At 37.9% G+C, this 20,335-nt stretch overlaps 2 protein-coding genes and 1 long non-coding RNA gene across 3 annotated transcripts; 1 reads left to right on the top strand and 2 right to left on the bottom strand.

The window, feature by feature from the left end:
• Positions 1-1,669: 1,669 nt before the first annotated feature.
• On the bottom strand, positions 1,670-6,896 carry LOC306985829 (peptidase inhibitor 16-like). Its single transcript, XM_079588514.1, has 6 exons — positions 6,168-6,896; positions 4,139-4,287; positions 3,937-4,012; positions 3,743-3,849; positions 2,781-2,872; positions 1,670-2,673 (listed from the first exon to the last, which is right to left on the bottom strand). Exons 1-6 carry the CDS (start codon positions 6,321-6,323, stop codon positions 2,438-2,440), a joined length of 816 nt encoding a protein of 271 aa, XP_079444640.1. The 5' UTR covers positions 6,324-6,896; the 3' UTR covers positions 1,670-2,437.
• Positions 6,897-8,011: 1,115 nt separating this feature from the next.
• LOC306985831 lies at positions 8,012-15,445 on the top strand. Its single transcript, XR_013794875.1, has 3 exons — positions 8,012-8,564; positions 8,996-9,199; positions 15,321-15,445. It is a non-coding gene; the product is annotated as an uncharacterized lncRNA (long non-coding RNA).
• Positions 14,575-19,066, bottom strand: LOC306985830 (peptidase inhibitor 16-like). Its single transcript, XM_079588515.1, has 6 exons — positions 18,607-19,066; positions 16,766-16,914; positions 16,579-16,654; positions 16,382-16,491; positions 15,557-15,648; positions 14,575-15,449 (listed from the first exon to the last, which is right to left on the bottom strand). Exons 1-6 carry the CDS (start codon positions 18,760-18,762, stop codon positions 15,334-15,336), a joined length of 699 nt encoding a protein of 232 aa, XP_079444641.1. The 5' UTR covers positions 18,763-19,066; the 3' UTR covers positions 14,575-15,333.
• Positions 19,067-20,335: the final 1,269 nt, after the last annotated feature.

The following is a 20,335-nucleotide window of genomic DNA, read 5'->3' as shown; positions in this document are numbered from 1 at the left end:
GATGTTTGCTGAATATCCCATCAGATTGATCTAATCCCGTCGTTTATTTGCTGCACAGACGACCTGACTGAGATCTTGACATTTGCTTTGTTCTTTACAAATGTTAATCAGGTTGCTATGAGGAACGATGTCTAGTGCTGGATTTCACTTTGAGTGTTTGTCCTAGTGTTTTAATCATATTACGCTGAATGAATAAAACTAATAAGGCACTTGATTTAATCTGAAACACGTCAAAGCTGACGCATGTCTTCAAATTTGCATATTTTCAGTGTCTCTATAAAGCTGATCGTGATATATACTATTTCTATTTGATTTGATTTTATATATTATTTATTTATTTATCTATCATGTAATTGAGAACCAATCATGTTGTACAATGAATTAATATGTGGTGTAGTTTCAACATCTACCAGCAGGGGGACACTACTAGACAATGCTAATCACATTCGTGGCCGAGAGACCGTTGACCATTTTCACAGACTGTTTTTTTAGATTTAATTTTAATAAAAAAAAATGTTAGGTGTATGCAGTTATAACACTGTACTTTGGCTAGTATATGACCGTTGCATTAAATTACAAAAACTAGTTAACTCTGCTGTGAGGAGGGGTTTCTACAACGGCTGTGGGAGTGACGGTAAAATTGACATCTTTCACTCTTCTGACTGCCGTTATCAATATATATTTTTTCTCTTTTTGAAAGTTGTAAAAACGTATTGTCGAGTTTTTCTTGTGCTATTAGAGCAAATTGGGGAAAAAACACACATTTAATGTAGTCTCCATCATTAGCGCTAGAAGTTTATCCAACTACGACGACTTCCGCTTCTGAGAAATGTGAAACGGTTTAAAACCCCGATATGTTGTGATGTAGGCTATTGTCATTGAAACTGGAGATATATCAAAAATAAAATGCCAAAGGCCTTAAGTTTACTTTCCAACCCAGCCGAAATAACGAGGCTAACGTTACCATTCTTGTGTCATATCGTTAAAAACAAAACAAAAGCAAGTATTTGTCACCACCAGTTTCACCGACGACTGCAGACCTTCAAGAACTGGAGGATTATGAAGAAAAAAGTGAACCTGCGTTTGTTTTTGTGGTACGTATCCATCATACAGTGTATTCAAGCCAAGATGACTGGCATTAATAACGAGGCACGTTGCTACTGATGCTCGTCATTCTAGTAAGCATATTGGACAATAATGTTATACAATCTAGAGTCCAATGCTGGTTTTATATCCAATAAGCAGTTTTCCCATGAGCTGTGCATATAAAATTGGTTTATCTAGGCTAAAAGGGAATTTTTGATAGTAGGTATACTATCATATGAATGACCTCAAAGCTAATAGACATGGATTAATGCGACTAAGGTCCCTTTTTTAATTTCATTGGCATTTGAAAATGCAAAATATTTGCTTGAAATCCTTTAAAACAGAAAAATGTCAACACCTTTGAGTTATACTGCCATCTAGTGATGTCTGTTGAGTCCAACATGGAACATCATCATCATCATCTGTGAATTATGATTGATGGAGATGATCAATAACTGTTATTAGTGGTCAGTGATCCGTCATGTGACTCCATAGAAGTTGTCACAGCCAAAATAAGGACAATAGTGGACATTTGACCACATATTAAAGACAATTTTAAATGGGATACATCATAAAAACAATGGAGTAAACAAAATTCAAAATTTATTCAATTTCATTTAGGTTTTTCCATTCCAGTTTTTACCAGCTTTTGAACTTTAACGCAATATAAATTACGTTTAGCCTACATATAAAAAATATATGCTCTATATACAATACATGCATGTACATGTGCATTATAATAATTCTCAAATTGTTCCTTAAAGCTATTATATACTGTCAATAAAAAGGCTGCACAAATTCAAACCATGAAAATATTTTCCAGCTAAAGTGACACATCTTACAGTAAACTTGAAGACATTGAGATGAACAGATGATATAAATCTTTTCTTGCAGTTGCGAGTTTATATCTCACAATTCTGAGGGAAAAAAAAGTTAATTTCACTATACAAAAAGCTGCAATAAAACAAGAGGTTAAATTCAAAGTGTTTGGTTTGTTTCTCAAACACCTTCATTTACTCTTTGTCTTAGTTTTCTGTTTTCTACCATGTTTTGGATAATAATGTTACTGCCGTCCTAATCGAAGCCTTTGGTGATTATGAGTCAGGAATTTTTGTTGGGAGATATTTTATCTTGTTTTAAGCAAAACAAAATTATGCATTTTTCATAAAACAAGACTCAATATCCTCAGTCATTTTGCTTCTCAAGTAACCGTATCTTGATTTATGAACGTTTAGATATTTGTACTGGAAAACAAGACAAAAATATTGAGGAAGACAATAATTTTTCAGTTCACACACACATTTTATGCGTTTTGTGTGTGTCTCGTCAGGATCTCATCCACTCCAGACCCTCACAAAAGAAGCGCCAGCACGATGAGCATCAGTAGATGAGATGAGACGCTTTCCATCTTGGATCCATGACTCTTGGTATTTTTTTCGTTGCCGGTCTCATCTACTTTAACAAGCACGTGTGTGGGCTCTCGGGAAACATCGGCGGGCTCCGTGGTCCAGTGGGAACGCTCAGGTAAGACAGTCGGATCTTCAGTGACGTCCGGCTCCTCAGATGGATGGAAGAGATTATCACGCACTGTGAGGAAAAGCGAGATTGAGAGGAGTGTGTACAACAAAAATAAGCATTTAGTTTTCCACGGCGATTTAGTTCATGTTGATTTGCACTGATAGTTTTCACATTACCGCAGATTTTGTCCTCACACACTGGCAGGTTTTCTGGACACTTTGAGCACGGCTCTCCAGACACGTATGGATTTTGTCCATCAAAATTTCCTCTGAAATGAAGGATGGATTTAATAGATATTTCAATTTATTATGTAAAAGGTATGGTTTAAATATCTTTATATAAGCTTAAACAACTAAAAAATATTATTTAATTTCCTCAACAACATCTTTAGCTATAGTATGTATGTATGAGCTAAATATAAGTGAGATTTCTAGACCTGGAAAAGTCACAAAAATGTATAAAATCTTGTAAATTTCTATACAACTTCTAGTTGTGTCAATCTGTAAAATATTTTATTGAGAAGAAATTTGCCATTTGTGAGTTAAAAATATTTAACTGAAGATTTTTTAAAATATACAGTATTTATATGACTAATATATATATATATATATCGATATAAATACACACACACATACACATATATATATATATATATATATATATATATATATATATATACAATTCTATTTATATATTATTTATAAATGTATATAAAAAATATATTTTAATGGTCAAACGATGTGCATGGGGTACATGCAACTCCGACACTAGGTATCCCGAGAGGGCGTGGCTTAGCCATAGGTCAATTGCGCGTCAACGTGGACAACGACTCAGAAGCATAAATGAAAACCAACGTGCAGCCTACAGCGTAGAGGCTCCGGTGTAGATCGCAGAAGTATAAATCAGCCTTTACAAATGGTCCTTGAGTCATATGAAAACCACTACTTAAGATAGTTTTAAAGCTGTTTCAGTATCAGCTGGTGGAATAGACTTCTAGATTGTTTGTATATGAACTCATATGATGTTGTTAAGTTGCAACTTGTACCACAATAAATATTGTAAAATGGCCATGTTCTAGAATGAACACACTTTCTAACACTGAGCTCATGTTCAGTTTGGATTATTGAAACACACGTACCGAGGATAGTAATCACAGACGAGAATAGTGGCCTTGAAATCTAGACCCTCAAGAGTGTCACACAAGTGAGTAGCACAGCCGATTTTATTGCTGTCCGCCCACACCATCTGTAAAAACAATAGAAACGCATCGTCACATCTGCATATTCATACTGTGAAAACCAATCAAACGCACAGAATGGAAACGGTGCTTACCTGAGTGTAATGGCCACACATTTTGTCTTCAGGACAGACGTTTTTTTCATAGTCATAATCCACATTTTCCCCAAACCTGTGGTGCAAAGAAATGAGTCTTATAGATAATATTTCTGCATATCACAGATCATTGGTATTTATTCTTTTAGTCATCAGTCATTCATTCATTCTAATTTAGGTTTTAGTTATATAGTTTTCATACCAGTCAACCATTGCTTTGGTTGCATTAAAAGGTCCAAGGCTGGCAAAGAGATTTTCCCCCAAAGTGAGTTCCTCAAGGTAAGGGTTGTGTTCCCAGATGCATTTTGTTGCGTAAGCTTCCGCCACCACACGCAGTGTCTCGTCCCACTCCTTAAACGACAGAAACACGTTTGATGATGCTATTTGACTTTGACAACTGTTAGTTTTTTGACAGCAGAACAATTGATTTACTTAAATAAACTAATGTTGTTTTACATTATTATTATGTAAAATTATAATTTACGTAATCAACATTAGGGCTGGGACGGTTACCGCATTACCGCAATACCGCGGTCACACGCCTACCGCGGGTCTGAGCTCGTCACCGTCATCACCGCAAAAAAAAACCATTGGCCTGCACATGTGTGCACGTTGTGTCTAATGACATGGATTAATTGATTCTAATTCTAATGACATGGATTATGTCTAATGACATTGTGTCTTACATGGATTCAAGGTTTTCTAAACAAAACTTATCAAACGATGGAGAAAATCTGACCTTTCAAGAGTTGGGGAACGCAATGTTTCATGACGCATAATATAGATTCCATTCTAGAGATGCGCGGGTGGGCTAATATTTCATCCGCAAGCGCATCACAAAACTCATCCGTTCACCATCCATCTGCACCAACGTTTTTTGACCAATTTTCAAAACCGCACCCGCCCGCCATCCGCGGATTGTTTTAAGGTCTATGGGCGATGCAAGGCGTTGCTGCCGCGAGCTCCTGGCTGTTCTAGAAAGCAGACTGATCCAATGCAGTAAAGATATTTTACGGCTAAAGTCCGTAGTATAGCCTATGGTGAAGACGGGAAAGGGAACTCAGTTCATTCAAAAAAAAAAAAAAATCAATTAATTTGTGTCATTGATTTATATGAGAATTGAGCACCTCACAATTCTCATGACTGTAATGCAAAAGAAGCTTTGGTTTCTGTCCTAATTATATATTTTCATTTTGCAGTGAAACATGACCCAGCAATGGCCAGCATGTTGTTGTTTGTACAATCCACTCTATTGTTGTGTAAATGTAAGTGAACAAAACATGTTTTACACGACACCCAGAGTCTTTTCCACCGAATCTCCGCATATTCCTGCTCTTAATTTCACCCGTAATACAAATACAAGAGAGTAAGACAGGATGACCACATGGGGCTTTATTAATACACTCACACTCAGCAGTGTTCCTGGGGTCTCGTATAACATTCACATTCCTCAGCATGACACACACACACACACACACACACACACACACACACACACACACACACACACACGTTGCGCAATGGTATTTCATGCATCCACACACCCACATACACTCCATTCAGTCTAAATCAACAGGAATCATGGGTTTCTATGTGAAAAGTCCCTCTTTATTAATAAAGGACGGTCTCATGCATTCACATGACACACAAGTTGAGGCTTGTTCACACAGCAGCAATGCTTCGTCTTAAAGAGACATTTTACATACTATCCATTGATACTAAATGACTTTATACTGAGTGATTTATTAAATACTTCATTTAGGATCAGTTTTCATTTGGCAAACCACAATCATGATTACTGCATTACTTAGAATCCCTAGTGTTTTGAAGTTAATCGTGCTAATGAATAAGCATCATGACACTATTACCATGGATATTAATGTGATAATTGTTGTTTACAGCCGTAATGAGACTAATAAAGATGTGATTCCAGTGATTGATGGCAGATGATTAGATGCTTTGACCTCATAATAGCATCCAGAGACCAAAACAAACTCAGACTTCACACACATGTGGTTGGGAAAGTTATTTTCTATGCATCATGTACCCTACCATTTAAAAGTTTGGGGGAGGTAAGAGTTTTAGATTAAGTTAAGATTGGAATGACAAAAATTCCCGATTTCGCATGGACTTTTTCTTCAGTAACTCTTCGAACAATCTGGTTTACACCACTAGAACCAAAGCGAAATATGTTGTGTACATGTGTTTCTCCAGTCAGGTGCATCTCTTACCACTTTCTGCATGAAGGCGGCGCTTGGCTGAACCTGAGAGCGAAGCTTGTTGTGCATGTCCACGATGGTTGCCTTCTCCTGCTCGGTCAGTTGTCCGTTGGCTAAACTCAGAATCGCCCAGATCCTGGCGCTCCAGAGGGCCACGTCCCAGTACATGCTGCCTCTCGGACACTAGATCAGCCGGACAAAAACCTCTTCTCTTGTTCTGAGTTGCTCTCCGCTATCCCACCCCGTCACTCGCTGTCCTTAATGCCTTCAGAACATGTAAAAGTATCTCTCTCAGAGCTGTTAGTGTGTGTAAGTGAGAGAGAAAGTTAGTACAGGACCCCAGAATGAAACTCCCACCCTTTTTATCTTGTACTCAAGCCGCCCCTTAGTCATATTACACATCTCACATGCACATAAACACACTCCACCGGTTTACTCATAATACTGGGAATACGTGACTCTGTCCGGCTGTCCAACAAGAGGCACTAGGTCTCAAAGGCATTGAGAAATTATAGGGTTTTAGTCACAGGGCATGTTATAGCAGCTCTGCTTGAGGAATGCCTGAGATAACAGGGATATGATTTGATTTGTCCTGCCTGTGTTTTCCATGAAAATCTTCTGTACTCATCTTACTGAAGTAATTTCCTTTGTACCAGGTTCTGCTCTCTCCGGCGAGGATTCACCCTTATATTAGTGGGTACCTCCCCGGGAAGGGTTACACAAACCATATCTCCTTTAATGTAAGTGACGCAAGTGAAATTCTTTCCCTCTTTATAGCTGAGCTGTTAGCTGAGAGGATTATTTGATTTCAAGGATAAGGTCTGAATTGTTAAAATTGACAACAGTTGAGCTGTTCCTTTTGCCCTACAAGTTAAGTAACAACATTTCAAGAACCAGATTTTTACATATTCTAGACTAGAGTAAAAAATAATAAAAAAATACTTTTTTCTTGAACACTTACACAGCAATGTACATCACATGTCTAAAAAAATAAATATAATGTACAAAAACAAAACAAACAAACACCGGGGCTCATATTACATGAAAACTACATGCACAAACCAAAATTGCATAATACAGTAGTACTTTAGAAGTCAGAGTTAACACTACATTGCAATCAATAATATCCTAGCCACAGAGCAATAAAATAGGGTTAATATAGTGCAAATTAAAATATATTTTCATACGAATATAATACCTAATCAAGCATTTTGTTAGGTTTTTACATATTCTGATGAAAATATCAGTGGTGTTTTTTTCTTCTTCTTGTTCAAAATGCAAAAAAGTTAAAGTGAAAATCGAGCGTGCATTCAAACGAGATTTCAATTTACAGCGTATTAGGGGTGTATTGGTACACAGAAGTCACAGTTCGGCACGTACTTTGGTTTTGGGGTCAGGGTTCGATACGAGTTCGTTACAACAGGAAAATGCAACAAATCCTGTCGAGGAACATAAGTCGGCTGCGTATTAGGCCTCCTCTCGTGCTAATTGGATGGACCTGTTGATTGGATAGATCATTTGAACTTCTTCATAAAACATAATTTAGTGTATTAGGCACTAAGCAGTAAACAGAATGCACTCATCTGCCATTGTCACATGCGGTGCACAAACTTCAATATTACTCTTATTCAAGAAATCACAGAAAGGTGAACAGAAAACTTCACCTTTTTTGGGGAGACATATCGAATGAAAAATGCCTTATGGAAACAGTAAAATTCAATTGAATTTCATGAATATCGACTCAAATAAAATGCGTTCGGTCTCATCGGATTTTATCTTGATCGATTTACGGCTTATGTGGTAAACGCTGATGGAAACGTTATTTGCCGAATAAATAATGAAGAATAAACAAGTTTTAGATAATTTTACGGTTGCAACCCGCCACAAAACATAGAAGAAGAAGTTTTAGTTAATTTCCGCCCAGTATTTCCGCTGTCTTTGCGCACACATGGCGGGTGTCAACAAAGACAGATGTAAGTGGACAAACGAGGAGACGAGATACTTTTTAAATTTAATTGACCAGAAAATCTAAGAAATGCCATAATTTAGGAACTCGCGAAGCCGTGGGACGTCCTCCGGAGTAAATGGAAGGCGCTCAAACAGCGATACATGTGTCAAAAAAGAGAGTTGTCTCACAGCGGTGCCGGAGGGAAAATAAAAGGCAAGTTCGACCTTTTTGATGAGATGGATCAGATCCTCGGCCAAAGGCCCATCGTAGCTTCCTTGGCTTCTAATATTAACAGCTCAGGTAAGATATCACGTTATCATTCTCATTTACTTTGAGGAACGCGTTAAGCTTTGATCCAGACTGTACGTCATTTCTCATTTGTATCTTTTTCATTTTAGCCGAGACATCAATTACTGATGAGAAACAGAGCAATGATGAGGGAGACGTTACAGAGTCTACAGGTATGAAGATTATTTTCAAATTAAATTCATGTTTCAAGCGTTAGGGAATAAACCCCACATATATATGTTTAAAAAGAAATCAATACTGGGGCTTTACATTGTGTATGGTTAAGGTTAGGGTTGCTCAAATTGTTTTACCATATAAATGAATGCATAAGCTGCACATCATGTATCTCTGAACAGGGGAAGGCAAAGCCTGACTTGAGTTAGAAACAACAGCGACTGTTTAGCTGTTTTTCAATAAAAGGCACTGCAAATAACAAAGTGCAACCAAAACATTTTATGCAAACTTAAATAAACAACTTGTGTAGATATAATGTGTTGTATCTAATACAACCAACTATATTTTCATGAAACCTTCCCCTACATCACAGTAAAAGGGTAATTTGTGATAACTTCACTCTAACTAAGAACATTATTTTTTTTTACAGAAGAGTCAGGAGATGGAACATGCAGCTTGAGTGATGCCAATGTGTCTGCAACTATGGAAGCACAAGACAAATCCTTGCCCATTGAAGAATCGGCCACACCGAGTAACCCACCAAGATTATGGCAACGCCAGTCAAAGAGAGACCCAAGAAAGAATGATGCAGGGGAGATGAGATGCTTCTACATGTCCTTTCTCGATCAACAATGTGAGCAGGCAGCACAAGATCAAAACTCATTGGAGTCCATCACCACAGTCATTTCACAGGCAGTTCAGTGTCTTGATCGGTGTGCCATTGCAGCCGAGAGGCATGCAGAAGCCACTCAAGTCATAGCTGCCATGAGCCAACAACAAAGTAGGGGCAATTACAATACGTTTCAAGGCCAACACCAATTTACCTACCACCACGCTCCCCAACCACCCACATCTGATGCTGCACACTCATCTCCTCACATGGAACCTAACTTGCCATTCACTGCTTATCTTAACTTACAGTAGAGTAAGTTGTTAAAGGTGGAGTCAGCGATTCTGGAGAATGCTTGTTGTCAACATCAGTAAATATCTCCTCATGATCCGCTATCTGTCCAAACTTAGTGCGCTAAAAAAAAACTTGGTGTTAATGCACAGCCTAGGCTCTGTAAACTGGTATGTAAACAAAGGGGCCATCGTAGCTAGCAACATGCCGATTTATAGAGCCTAGGCTATGTACGGACAGGTAGTGGATCGTGAGGTGATATTCCAGAATTTGTTACTGATCGTTTTGTTCAGGTGTATCTTAAAATGGCACTTTTGATGTTACTGAAAGTTTTATTCAGTTGTATTTTTAAATGGCACTTTTAGTGTGTTTGTACAGGACGGTAGGGGAATGTTGTAAGTACTTTGGTATCTACTACATGAAAACAAAGATCCACTATATCTTTGAAGCCTTAAACACAGTTTAGGAGAAGAGTTATTGTCTTTGTTTAGTATTTTACAATACAGAACAATTAATCGAGCATTGCGTGTTTCTTTTGAAATGTACAATGTGGAACAGTTTGCATTATATATTTGTTTATTTTTTCAATGAAAATACTGTGCTGAAAATGCACTGATAAGATTTTGTTGTCAGCCAGTTGGGGCCATTCTGTGCCAGCTTCCCGATAAGAAACATGCAAGAAAGCTGAAAGACTAGTTTGTTAGCAAAGAGATTCCCTTGCATCATTTGTTGTCACAAACTCCTATGCTATACTGTTTTTAAAAATGTGCTGTAGCTTTACCCCACTGTGCTGAAAATGGCTTGAGGTTTAGACTGGGCTGGCCACTTACAGATGACAATACAATTGTCTGCATTCTAGACCACAATCACTACACTATACAAATTAAAAAGAGTTATAAAATGAGAGCGCCCCCAAAAGAGAAAATAGGCAATACATAATCATACAAATCTAAAGTTGATATCAAGCATTTCTTTACTGAGAATGTATAGCTTGCTGTTGTACTACTGGCGGACTCTAATTGGCACATATCTAAGTAGAGCTTGACGGATTGCTGCTGCCTCTGCGTTTGGTCGACCTTCATTTGGGTGATGAGGTGGTTGTGGTAGGTTTTGGTGGTGCTGCTCAGGGCCCAGTTGTAAAAACCTTTGCCTCTCCTTTTCGCACAAGTTGTGCAATACACAACAAGCAACCACAACGGTTGGCATGAACTTGTGGTCAATATCAGACCGTTTGGCCAGCACACGCCATCTCCCCTTGAGGCGTCCAATCGTGTGTTCAACTTTCACACGTGACCTATTCAAGTGAAGGTTAAATACCTCTTCTTTCTCTGAGAGATTAGGGCCAGAAAATCTCTTCATCAACCATGAGAGGAGAGGCAATGCTGGATCTCCAGCTAACAGGAGGGGCACCTGGACACCTTCCATTTCGATTGGGTTTTGGGGATGTCTCTCAGGGAATCTAGAATAAAAAGGTGTAGAGATAACATATGTAGGCTATAACAAATATGCACAATAATTAACAACTCTGCAGCTAATTGTTGTGATGATACTTCTGGTACTCACACATCAATGTGGAAATGAAACACAATATATGAACTGCATTTTCATTCAATCTATTGATTAAGTGTACCATCTACCAAGGTAAACAGATGCACCTGTACAGGTCAGAAGTGGTGAAGACTGCCGCGTCATGCGCACTACCGGGAGTGCCGACACAAATTTCCCTTATGATGCAACGATCGTCTACCACCGCATCTAGTACGATTGATGGCCAGCCCTTTCTATTGACAAAATCCCTGTAGCCTTCAGCAGGGGTCTAATCGGGACATGAGTCCCGTCTATTGCGCCATACACCTGCGGCACAAGGTGCGCTCTGGAGTTACGCAGCGAGATATCATGCTCCTCATCCACTCCAGGTAGATATATATATCTTCGCATCATCCTCGTTCGTATGGCATTGCACACGGCATAAACACACCGGTGCATGGTGGTTTTGCTAACTCCAAACGTTTCGCCTACCACTCTGCGCATGTAGCCAGTTTGTAGAGCGCAATGGCGATACGCTTCTCGTTTGGAACTGGAGAATGAGAGCTTACGACATCTGGGGAAAGGGACGGGCCAATAAAATTACAGAACAGGTCAAATGTTGTCTTGGTCATCCGAAAATGCTTCAACCAAAGGGTTTCCGTGAAGTGTCTCTGAACCACGATCTCCCAGAACTGTTTGGAGCGCTGTCGTTCCCACACCACAGGCCGCCTCCGTTGTCGTCTGGCATTTACGTGCATCTGCATCATCATAGCAATGTGTTGATAGTGTCATTGTTTTCTTATTATAGCTTGATATGTCGCTATCAGCTGGCACATAAGCACTATTACAACTTGTGCAATATTGATCATTTGTTGGTAGATGGCACGATCCATTTTGTCTAGCAACACTTTGTTCGCAAATGTTGGCTTGAATGTTGTGCGATTCAGTGCAAAAATGAATGGAAACACCTTAAAATGTCTCAAATCAATTCGATATACCAATTTGATCGCAAAACAGCATGTGATGTCATTACGCACAGTTTTTTATTCGCTTTAAAGCCGTTGGATGGAAATACACTTTCACCAGCTTTATTCGCACTAGTTTTTTTTACCGAACTTCAGATAATTCGATTGACAAGTGGATGAAAACTTAGCTTCTGAAGCGGCACCTGAGGCTTCCCATTTCTAGGACACGTAAATTTCATCACTGGGCTGTAGTAGTGAGACTTCCACAACACAAATTGGCACAAATAAACAGTAGACGGCACCCAAGGTTTAGGAGTGTGTTTATGCCGATTTTTGCGCATTTGTGAGGTCAGGCACTGATGTTGGATGAGAAGTCCTAGCTCGCAGTCTTTGCTCTAATTCATCCCAAAGGTGTTCTATCGGGACCTTGCTTTGTGTACTGGTGTGCAGTCATTTTGAAACAGGAAGGGGTCATCCCGAAACTGTTCCCACAAAGTTGGGAGCATGAAATTGTCCAAAATGTCTTGGCATGCTGAAGCATTAAGAGTTCCTTTCAGTGGAACTAAGGGGCCGAGCCAAACCCCTGTAAAACAACCCCATAACATAATCCCCCCTCCACAAAACTTTACACTTGGCACAATGCAGTTGGGCAAGTAACGTTCTCCTGGCAACCGCCAAACCCAGACTCGTCCATCGGATTGCCAGACAGAGAAGCGTGATTGGTCACTCCAGAGAACACGTCTCCACTACTCTAGAGTCCAGTGGCGGTGGCTTTACACCACTGCATCCTAGGGCTGGGCAAAAAAAATCTATTTTTCGATTAATCGCTTTTTAAAATGTGGTTGATTCAAAATCGATTCTCAAAGGCCAAAAATAGATTTTTGCCCATATTTATTTATACCTATCACCCAAAAGCCAGTATTAGTTTCCCTACAGTGTTCATAGGCTTGCAGCCTCCATGTTACAGCGAATGCTGTGAGATTTTATGTTAGTTTTATCTTAAACATAAAATAACCTGATCCTGATTGATCAAGGCCTGCGACTGTTCTGACTAATTTTCAGCATAAATTTTTCATCTTGCATCAAAATCCTCTCTATTCATTGTATGCATTTGAATGTGGGTTTTAATGTACCCAAGAGTACCTAAAATAAAAATAGTTTAATATACAGGTTTGTGTCTTTGTTAATTAACCACTCGTAAACTTATGTTCACTGTTTAAAAATAAATAAATGTAGGATTTGTATTAAATCTATATTCATTGAGTCGAATCGGGAATAAAATCGAATTTAGAATCGGAATTGAATCGAGAATCGAAATCGAATCGAACTGGAACATCTGAATCGATATCCACTGCATCCCACGCTTTGCATTGCATTTGGTGATGTAAGGCTTGGGTGCAGCTGCTCGGCCATGTAAACCCATTCCATGAAGCTCTCTACGCACTGTTCTTGATCTAATCTGAAGGCCACACAAAGTTTGGAGGTCTGTAGCTATTGACTCTGCAGAAATTTGGCAACTTCTGTGCACCTCAGCATGCGCTGACCCTGCTCTGTGATTTTACGTGGCCTACCTCTTCGTGGCTGAGTTGCTGTTGTTCCCAATTGCTTCCAGTTTGTTATAATACCTCTAACAGTTGACCGTGGAATATTTAGTAGTGAGAATTTTACGAATGGACACGGATTTCACGAATGCACAGGTGGCAACCTATCACAGTACCACACTTGAATTCAATGAGCTCCTGTATATAATTCTCCTCTTTCACAAATGTTTGTTGAAAGCATCTGCATGTCTAGGTACTTGATTTTATACAACTGTGGCCATGAAAGTGATTGAAAGACCTGAATTCAATTATTTGGAGGGGTGTCCCAATACTTTTGGCAATATAGTGTATCTTGTTTTGTTTTCAACAGAAGAAAGATACTCATACAGATTTTGAACAACATGAGGGTGAGTAATTGATGACAGCATTAAACATTTTGTGCGAACTATCCGATTTCTTTGCCGTTGACGTGTATCTTTGAGGGATTGGCATCTGCATGTTAGGGAACTCATTTTCACACACTTGTCCGACTCACATCATGTCTGCTTATCCTGTGTTGGAAAAGTTACTTCAAAAAAGTAATTAATTACCAATTACTTCATCAATGTTGTATTTAATTAATTACTTCTTAAAATCCCTATAAACCTTGACCGGATAGACAACAGAAAGGAAACTCTTTCAGTAACTAAATACAAGTCAAATATGGAATAGTTTAGCCTTTTAAAACCTCTTAGCTTAATTAAAACATAATACCTAAACATTCAAGTAACAAACGTAACCTTCAAAGTTACCAAACAGAATTCCTCTGCAAAATATCTGAATAACAAAAAAGCTTAAATTTAAGGTAAACATGACATCAAGATGTAAACATGAAACTTGCTTTCAAAGCAATGAGTATCATCTGTGAATTATGATTGATGGAGATGATCAATAACTGTTATTAGTGGTCAGTGATCCGTCATGTGACTCCATAGAAGTTGTCACAGCCAAAATAAGGACAATAGTGGACATTTGACCACATATTAAAGAAAATTACCACCATAGGCCATTTTAAATAAGATACATAAAAACAATGGAGTAAACAATTTTAAATTTATTCAAGTTTTTACCAGCTTTTGAATTTTAACACAACATAAATGACATTTTGCCTACATATAAATAATATATTCTTAACATACAATACATGCATGTACTTGTGCATTGTAATAATTCTCAAATTGTTAATTAAAACTAATACTATAGTGTCAATCAATAAAAAGGCTGCACAAATTCAAACCATGAAAATATTTTCCAGCTAAAGTGACACATCTTACAGTAAACTTGAAGACATTGAGATGAACAGATGATATAAATCTTATAGAAGCTTGTTTCTGCCTTGCAATTAAAAAGATTCAGACTTTTTTTTTTCTTGCAGTTGCAAGTTTATATCTCACAATTCTGAAGGGAAAAAAAAGTTAATTTCAACTATACAAAAAGCTGCAATAAAACAAGGTTAAATTCAAAGAGTTTGGTTTGTTTCTCAAACACCTTAATTTACCCTTAATATATATATATATGCTACTGCCATCCTAATCGAAGCCTTTGGTGATTATGAGTCAGGAGTTTCATTGGGAGATATTTTTTCTTGTTTTAAGCAAAACAAAATTATGCATTTTTCATTAAACAAGACTCAATATCTTCAGGCATTTTGCTTCTCAAGTAACTGTCTTGATTTATGAATGTTTTGATATTTGTACTGGAAAACAAGACAAAAATATTGAGGAAGACAATAATTTTTCAGTTCACACACACATCTTATGCGTTTTGTCTTTTTCTCATCAGGTTATGAAGGATCTCATCCACTCCAGACCCTCACAAGCGCAAGCACGATGAGGATCAGTAGATGAGATGAGACGCTTTCCATCTTGGATCCATGATTCGGATCTTCAGTGACGTCCGGCTTATCACGCACTGTGAGGAAAAGAGAGATTGAGAGGAGTGTGTACAACAAAAATAAGCATTTAGTTTTCCACGGCGATTTAGTTCATGTTGATTTGCACTGATAGTTTTCAAATTACCGCAGATTTTGTCCTCACACACTGGCAGATTGTCTGGACACTTTGAGCACGGCTTTCCAGACACGTATGGATTTTGTCCCTCATAATTTCCTCTGAAATGAAGGAAAAAAAATGGATTTTATAGATATTTCAATTTATTATGTGAAAGGTATTTTAGATCAGTGGTTCTCTACTAAATGGCTTAAATATCTTTATATAAGCTTAAACAGCTAAAAATTTGTCATGAATTTTGTCTTGAAATTGTATAAATTCTTGAAAACGACTAGTTGTGTCAAGCTCTAAAATATTGAGAATATATATTGAGAAGAAATTGCTGAGAAATTGCCATTTGTGAGTTAAGAATATTTATACAAACCTAAACACACACACATATATACATATATATATATATATACTAAATTTATATTTTTTATTTATTTTATAAAAATAGAATGATTAATATCTGAATATAAAATATGACTATATTGTCACTTTTAGATTCTGTAAATAAAAAAAGTTTGAAAATGAGAAGCTTTGATAGTACAGCAGAAATATATTTGGGTGCCTTTGAAAATTTAATAATTTAGCAGATGATTTTATCCAAAGTGACTTACAAATGGTCCTTGAGTCATTTGAAAAGGTTGAGAACCACTACCTAAGATAGTTTTAAAGCGGTTTCAGTGTCAGCTGGTGGAATAGACTTCTAGATTGTTTGTATATGAACTCATATGATGTTAGGTTGCAACTTGTACCACAATAAATATTGTAAAACTGGCCATGTTCTAGAATGAACACACTTTCTAACACTGAGCTCATGTTCAGTTTGGATTATTGAAACACACTTACGGAGGAGAGTAATCACAGACGAGAATAGTGGCCTTTGTGAAATTTAGACCCTCAAGAGTGTCACACAAGTGAGTAGCACAGCCGATTTTATTGCTGTCCGCCCACACCATCTGTAAAAACAACAGAAACGCATCGTCACATCTGCATTTTCATACTGTGAAAACCAATCAAACGCACAGAATGGAAACGGTGCTTACCTGAGTGTAATGGCCACACATTTTGCCTTTACGACAGACGTTTTTTTCATAGTCATAATCCACATTTTCACCAAACCTGTGGTGCAAAGAAATTAGTGTCTTATAGATAATATTTCTGCATATCACAGATCATTGGTGATTATTCTTTTAGTCATCAGTCTAGTTTTAGTTAAGGTAGTTTTCATACCAGCTAACCGTTGCTTTGGTTGCATTAAAAGTTCCAGTGGTGACAAAGAGATTTTCTCCCAAAGTGAGTTTTTGAAGGTCAGGGTTGTGTTTCCAGATGCATTTTGCTGCGTAAGCTTCCGCCACCGCACGCAGTGTCTCGTTCCACTCCTTAAACGACAGAAACACGTTTGATGATTTTTTTTTACTTTGACAACTGTTAGTTTTGTGAAGGCAGATCAGAACAATTTATCTACTAAACTTTAAATAAACCAATGTTGTTTTACATTATTATAATTATTATGTAATATTATAATTTGCATAATTAACATTGAGTGAATCTCGCAAAGCCTGGTCATATTTCATGCTAAGATCCAAAATAAGAAAAAATGAAAGAGAGGGGAAAATATATACATACACATATACATATACAAATACAGGGCCTAAAACTAACTTTTTGCCACACCTGCCAATGGCCGTCAACTTAAGAAAGCAGTTTTTGCAAAAACAGTAATGACACCAACATTTTAGATACCGGTGAAAATTAACAATACTCTATTCCAATTTCGGTACCACAGCTAAAACTAAAAGCCTAACTAATATGCATTTAAAACATTATTAAAGACAAGTAAACAGTCAGTAATAAAATAAGAACAAATAATCAAATTACAAGCAATAGCACAAATAAATACAATAGAACTAAGATACAAATTAAATAAACAGTACTTTTCTGGTAGGTCTATAATATTAGGATACTGTCACTTAATGCACTGATCCAATATACTGATAATCTGTACACATGCATTTTCTTTCTCTACTGTTTATGTTCACTTAAGACATAACCGACCATGTTTACTAGGATACTCGTCGAGACGGACATTTCTTTACCTAATTATGAGTGAATTTGTCCGTTCAAGCGCGTGCTTCGGATGCTTAAACTTCCCACACAGCGTGCGAGTAATGAATGGAGTTCCCTTTCGCATCTTTATGTGCTTAAATATTTAAATAGGCAATGCTTAAGCTTTCATGATGATGCAGTATTACGAATTGCCTATTTAAATATTCAAGCACAAGACAGGAAAGGGAACTCAATTCTTTCTATTTATTTTTAATTAATTTGTGTCATTGATTTACATGAGAATTGAGCACCTCACAATTCTCATGACTAATTCAAAATCAGCTTTGGTTTCTTTCCTCATTTTTCTTTCCTAACATGTTGTTGTTGGTTCAATCCACCCTATTGTTGTGTTAATGTAAGTGAACAAAAGATGTTTCACACGACACCCAGAGTCTTTTCCAACAAATCTCCCCATATTCCTGCTCTTAATTTCACCCGTAATACAAATATAAGACAGGATGACCACATGGGGCTTTATTAAAACACTCACACTCAGCAGTGTTCCTGCAGTATAACATTCACATTCCTCAGCATGTCTCACACACACACACGTTGCGCAATAGTATTTCATGCATCCACACATACACTCCATTCAGTCAAAATCAACCGGACTCATGGTTTCTATGCAAAAAGTCCTTCTTTATAAGAGGGACTAGTGTTTTGAAGTTAATCGAGTATAAGCATCATGACACAATTGGATCATGGAACCATGGATATTAATGTGATAATTGTTGTTTACAGCCGTAATGAGACTATTAAAGATGTGAATCCAGTGATTGATGGCAGATAATTAGATGCTTTGACCTCATAAGAGCATCCAGAGACCAAAACCAACTCAGACTTCACACGTGTGGTTGGGAAAGTTATTTTCTATGCATCATGTACCCTACCATTTAAAAGTTTGAGATAGACAAAATGTTTGCATGTTGTGTACATGTGTTTCTCCAGTCAGGTGCATCTCTTACCACTTTCTGCATGAAGGCAGCGCTGGGCTGAACCTGAGAGCGAAGCTTGTTGTGCATGTCCACGATGGTTGCCTTCTCCTGCTCGGTCAGTTGTCCGTTGGCTAAACTCAGAATCACCCAGATCCTGGCGCTCCAGAGGGCCACGTCCCAGTACATGCTGCCTGTCGGACACTAGATCAGCCGGACAAAAACCTCTTCTCTTGTTCTGAGTTGCTCTCCACTATCCCACCTTGTCACTCGCTGTCCTTAATGCCTTCAGAACATGTAAAAGTATCTCTCTCAGAGCTGTTAGTGTGTGTAAGTCAGAGAGCAAGTTAGTACAGGACCCCAGAATAAACCTTCCACCCTTTTTATCTTGTACTCAAGCCGCCCCTTAGTCATATTACACATCTCACATGCACATAAACACACTCCACCGGTTTATTCATCTCCAACCCTAATCAAACACACCTGCCTTTAATTTTCAAGTGATCCTGACGTGCTCTGAAGACCTTAATTGGTTGCTTCAGGTGTGTTTGATTAGGGTTGGATGAACTGTGCAGGACAGTCGATCGCCAGGAGCAGGATTGGGCACCCCTGGGTTGGGCAAACCCAGGTCTCCTTTACTGTAAGTGACGCCAGTGAAATTCTTTCCCTCTTTATAGCTGAGCTGTTAGCTGAGAGGATTATTATTTAATTTAATTTTTAAAATTGACAGAACAGTTGAGCTGTTGCTTTTGCCCTACAAGTTAAGTAACTTATTTCAAGAACTAGATTTTTACATTCTGATGAAAATGTGAGTGGTTTTTTTTTTTTCTTGTGCAAAATGCCAAAAAGAAAAAGTGAAAAGAGAGCACGCATTCAAAAGAGATTTCATTCATTCTTTAATTTCATTCAGGCCCTTATTAGCGTCGAGAACGGTGATTGGCAAGGTGCTTCAGTCTTCTACTGTTAAGGAAGTCTGTGTACTGCTGGCAAGATCTTTTGGCACAAGATCTTATGGTGGCTTGCCATAATGCTCGGTCGTCGGCAAGCGTTTCCCAGGTTTCGTTTGGAAAGCCGAATGACTGAAGGTCACGCTTTAGGGCTGGACGATATGGCCAAAATTTATATCACGATATATTTCTTAATTTCGATCGATACGATATAATTCCAAAATCGATATGAACATTATAAAAGCCTCAGGAAAAACTGCCAAGAACGTCCACAATTAATGTCTGTACCTACAAACTTCTGAAACATGTATTTGCCAAGTCTCTGAAACCTCCTCCTATAAAACTATATAATATTTTAGAAATAAAAATGGTAAAAATTAATTCTTGTTAATAACAAGAAATGTCAAATCACTGTCAAATAACCAAACAGTTAACTGGTCCCATTGACTTCCATAGTATTTTTTTTTTCCTACTATCGAAGTCAATGGGACCAGTTAACTGTTTGGTTACTGACATTCTTCAAAAAAATCTTCGTTTGTGTTCAGCAGAAGACAGAAATTCATACAGGTTTGAAACAACTTGAGGGGGAGTATATGATGACAGAATTTTCATTTTAAAGTGAACTATCCCTTTAAGAAGATTTCAGGTGGAAGCCCATCCACACCCCAGGCTTTGTTGTTCTTCAGGTGGCTGATGGTTTTTATAACCCCATTTAGAGTGATGCTATTGTCAAGTTCACGCACGATTGGGAATTGGGGAACAGCAGATATTCTAGCAGCTTCACTAGCTGTTACAGTCTCCGCATACAGCTGAAG

This window comes from Phoxinus phoxinus, assembly GCF_949152265.1.
Source record: "Phoxinus phoxinus genome assembly, chromosome: 18".
Taxonomy (NCBI): domain Eukaryota; kingdom Metazoa; phylum Chordata; class Actinopteri; order Cypriniformes; family Leuciscidae; genus Phoxinus; species Phoxinus phoxinus.
This window is presented reverse-complemented; position numbering and strand designations above follow the sequence as displayed.

Bases quoted from the DNA above. Each gene is read 5' to 3' on its own strand.
- LOC306985829 (XM_079588514.1), bottom strand. From the start codon at position 6,323: ATGTACTGGGACGTGGCCCTCTGGAGCGCCAGGATCTGGGCGATTCTG. The intron at 4,288-6,167 runs GTAAGAGATGCA...CTGTCGTTTAAG, and splicing joins CCGCCTTCATGCAGAAAGTG to GAGTGGGACGAGACACTGCG. The intron at 2,674-2,780 runs GTAATGTGAAAA...TTTTCCTCACAG, and splicing joins GTGTGAGGACAAAATCTGCG to TGCGTGATAATCTCTTCCAT.
- LOC306985830 (XM_079588515.1), bottom strand. From the start codon at position 18,762: ATGTACTGGGACGTGGCCCTCTGGAGCGCCAGGATCTGGGTGATTCTG. The intron at 16,915-18,606 runs GTAAGAGATGCA...CTGTCGTTTAAG, and splicing joins CTGCCTTCATGCAGAAAGTG to GAGTGGAACGAGACACTGCG. The intron at 15,649-16,381 runs GTAAGTGTGTTT...CCTTCATTTCAG, and splicing joins GTCTGTGATTACTCTCCTCC to AGGAAATTATGAGGGACAAA.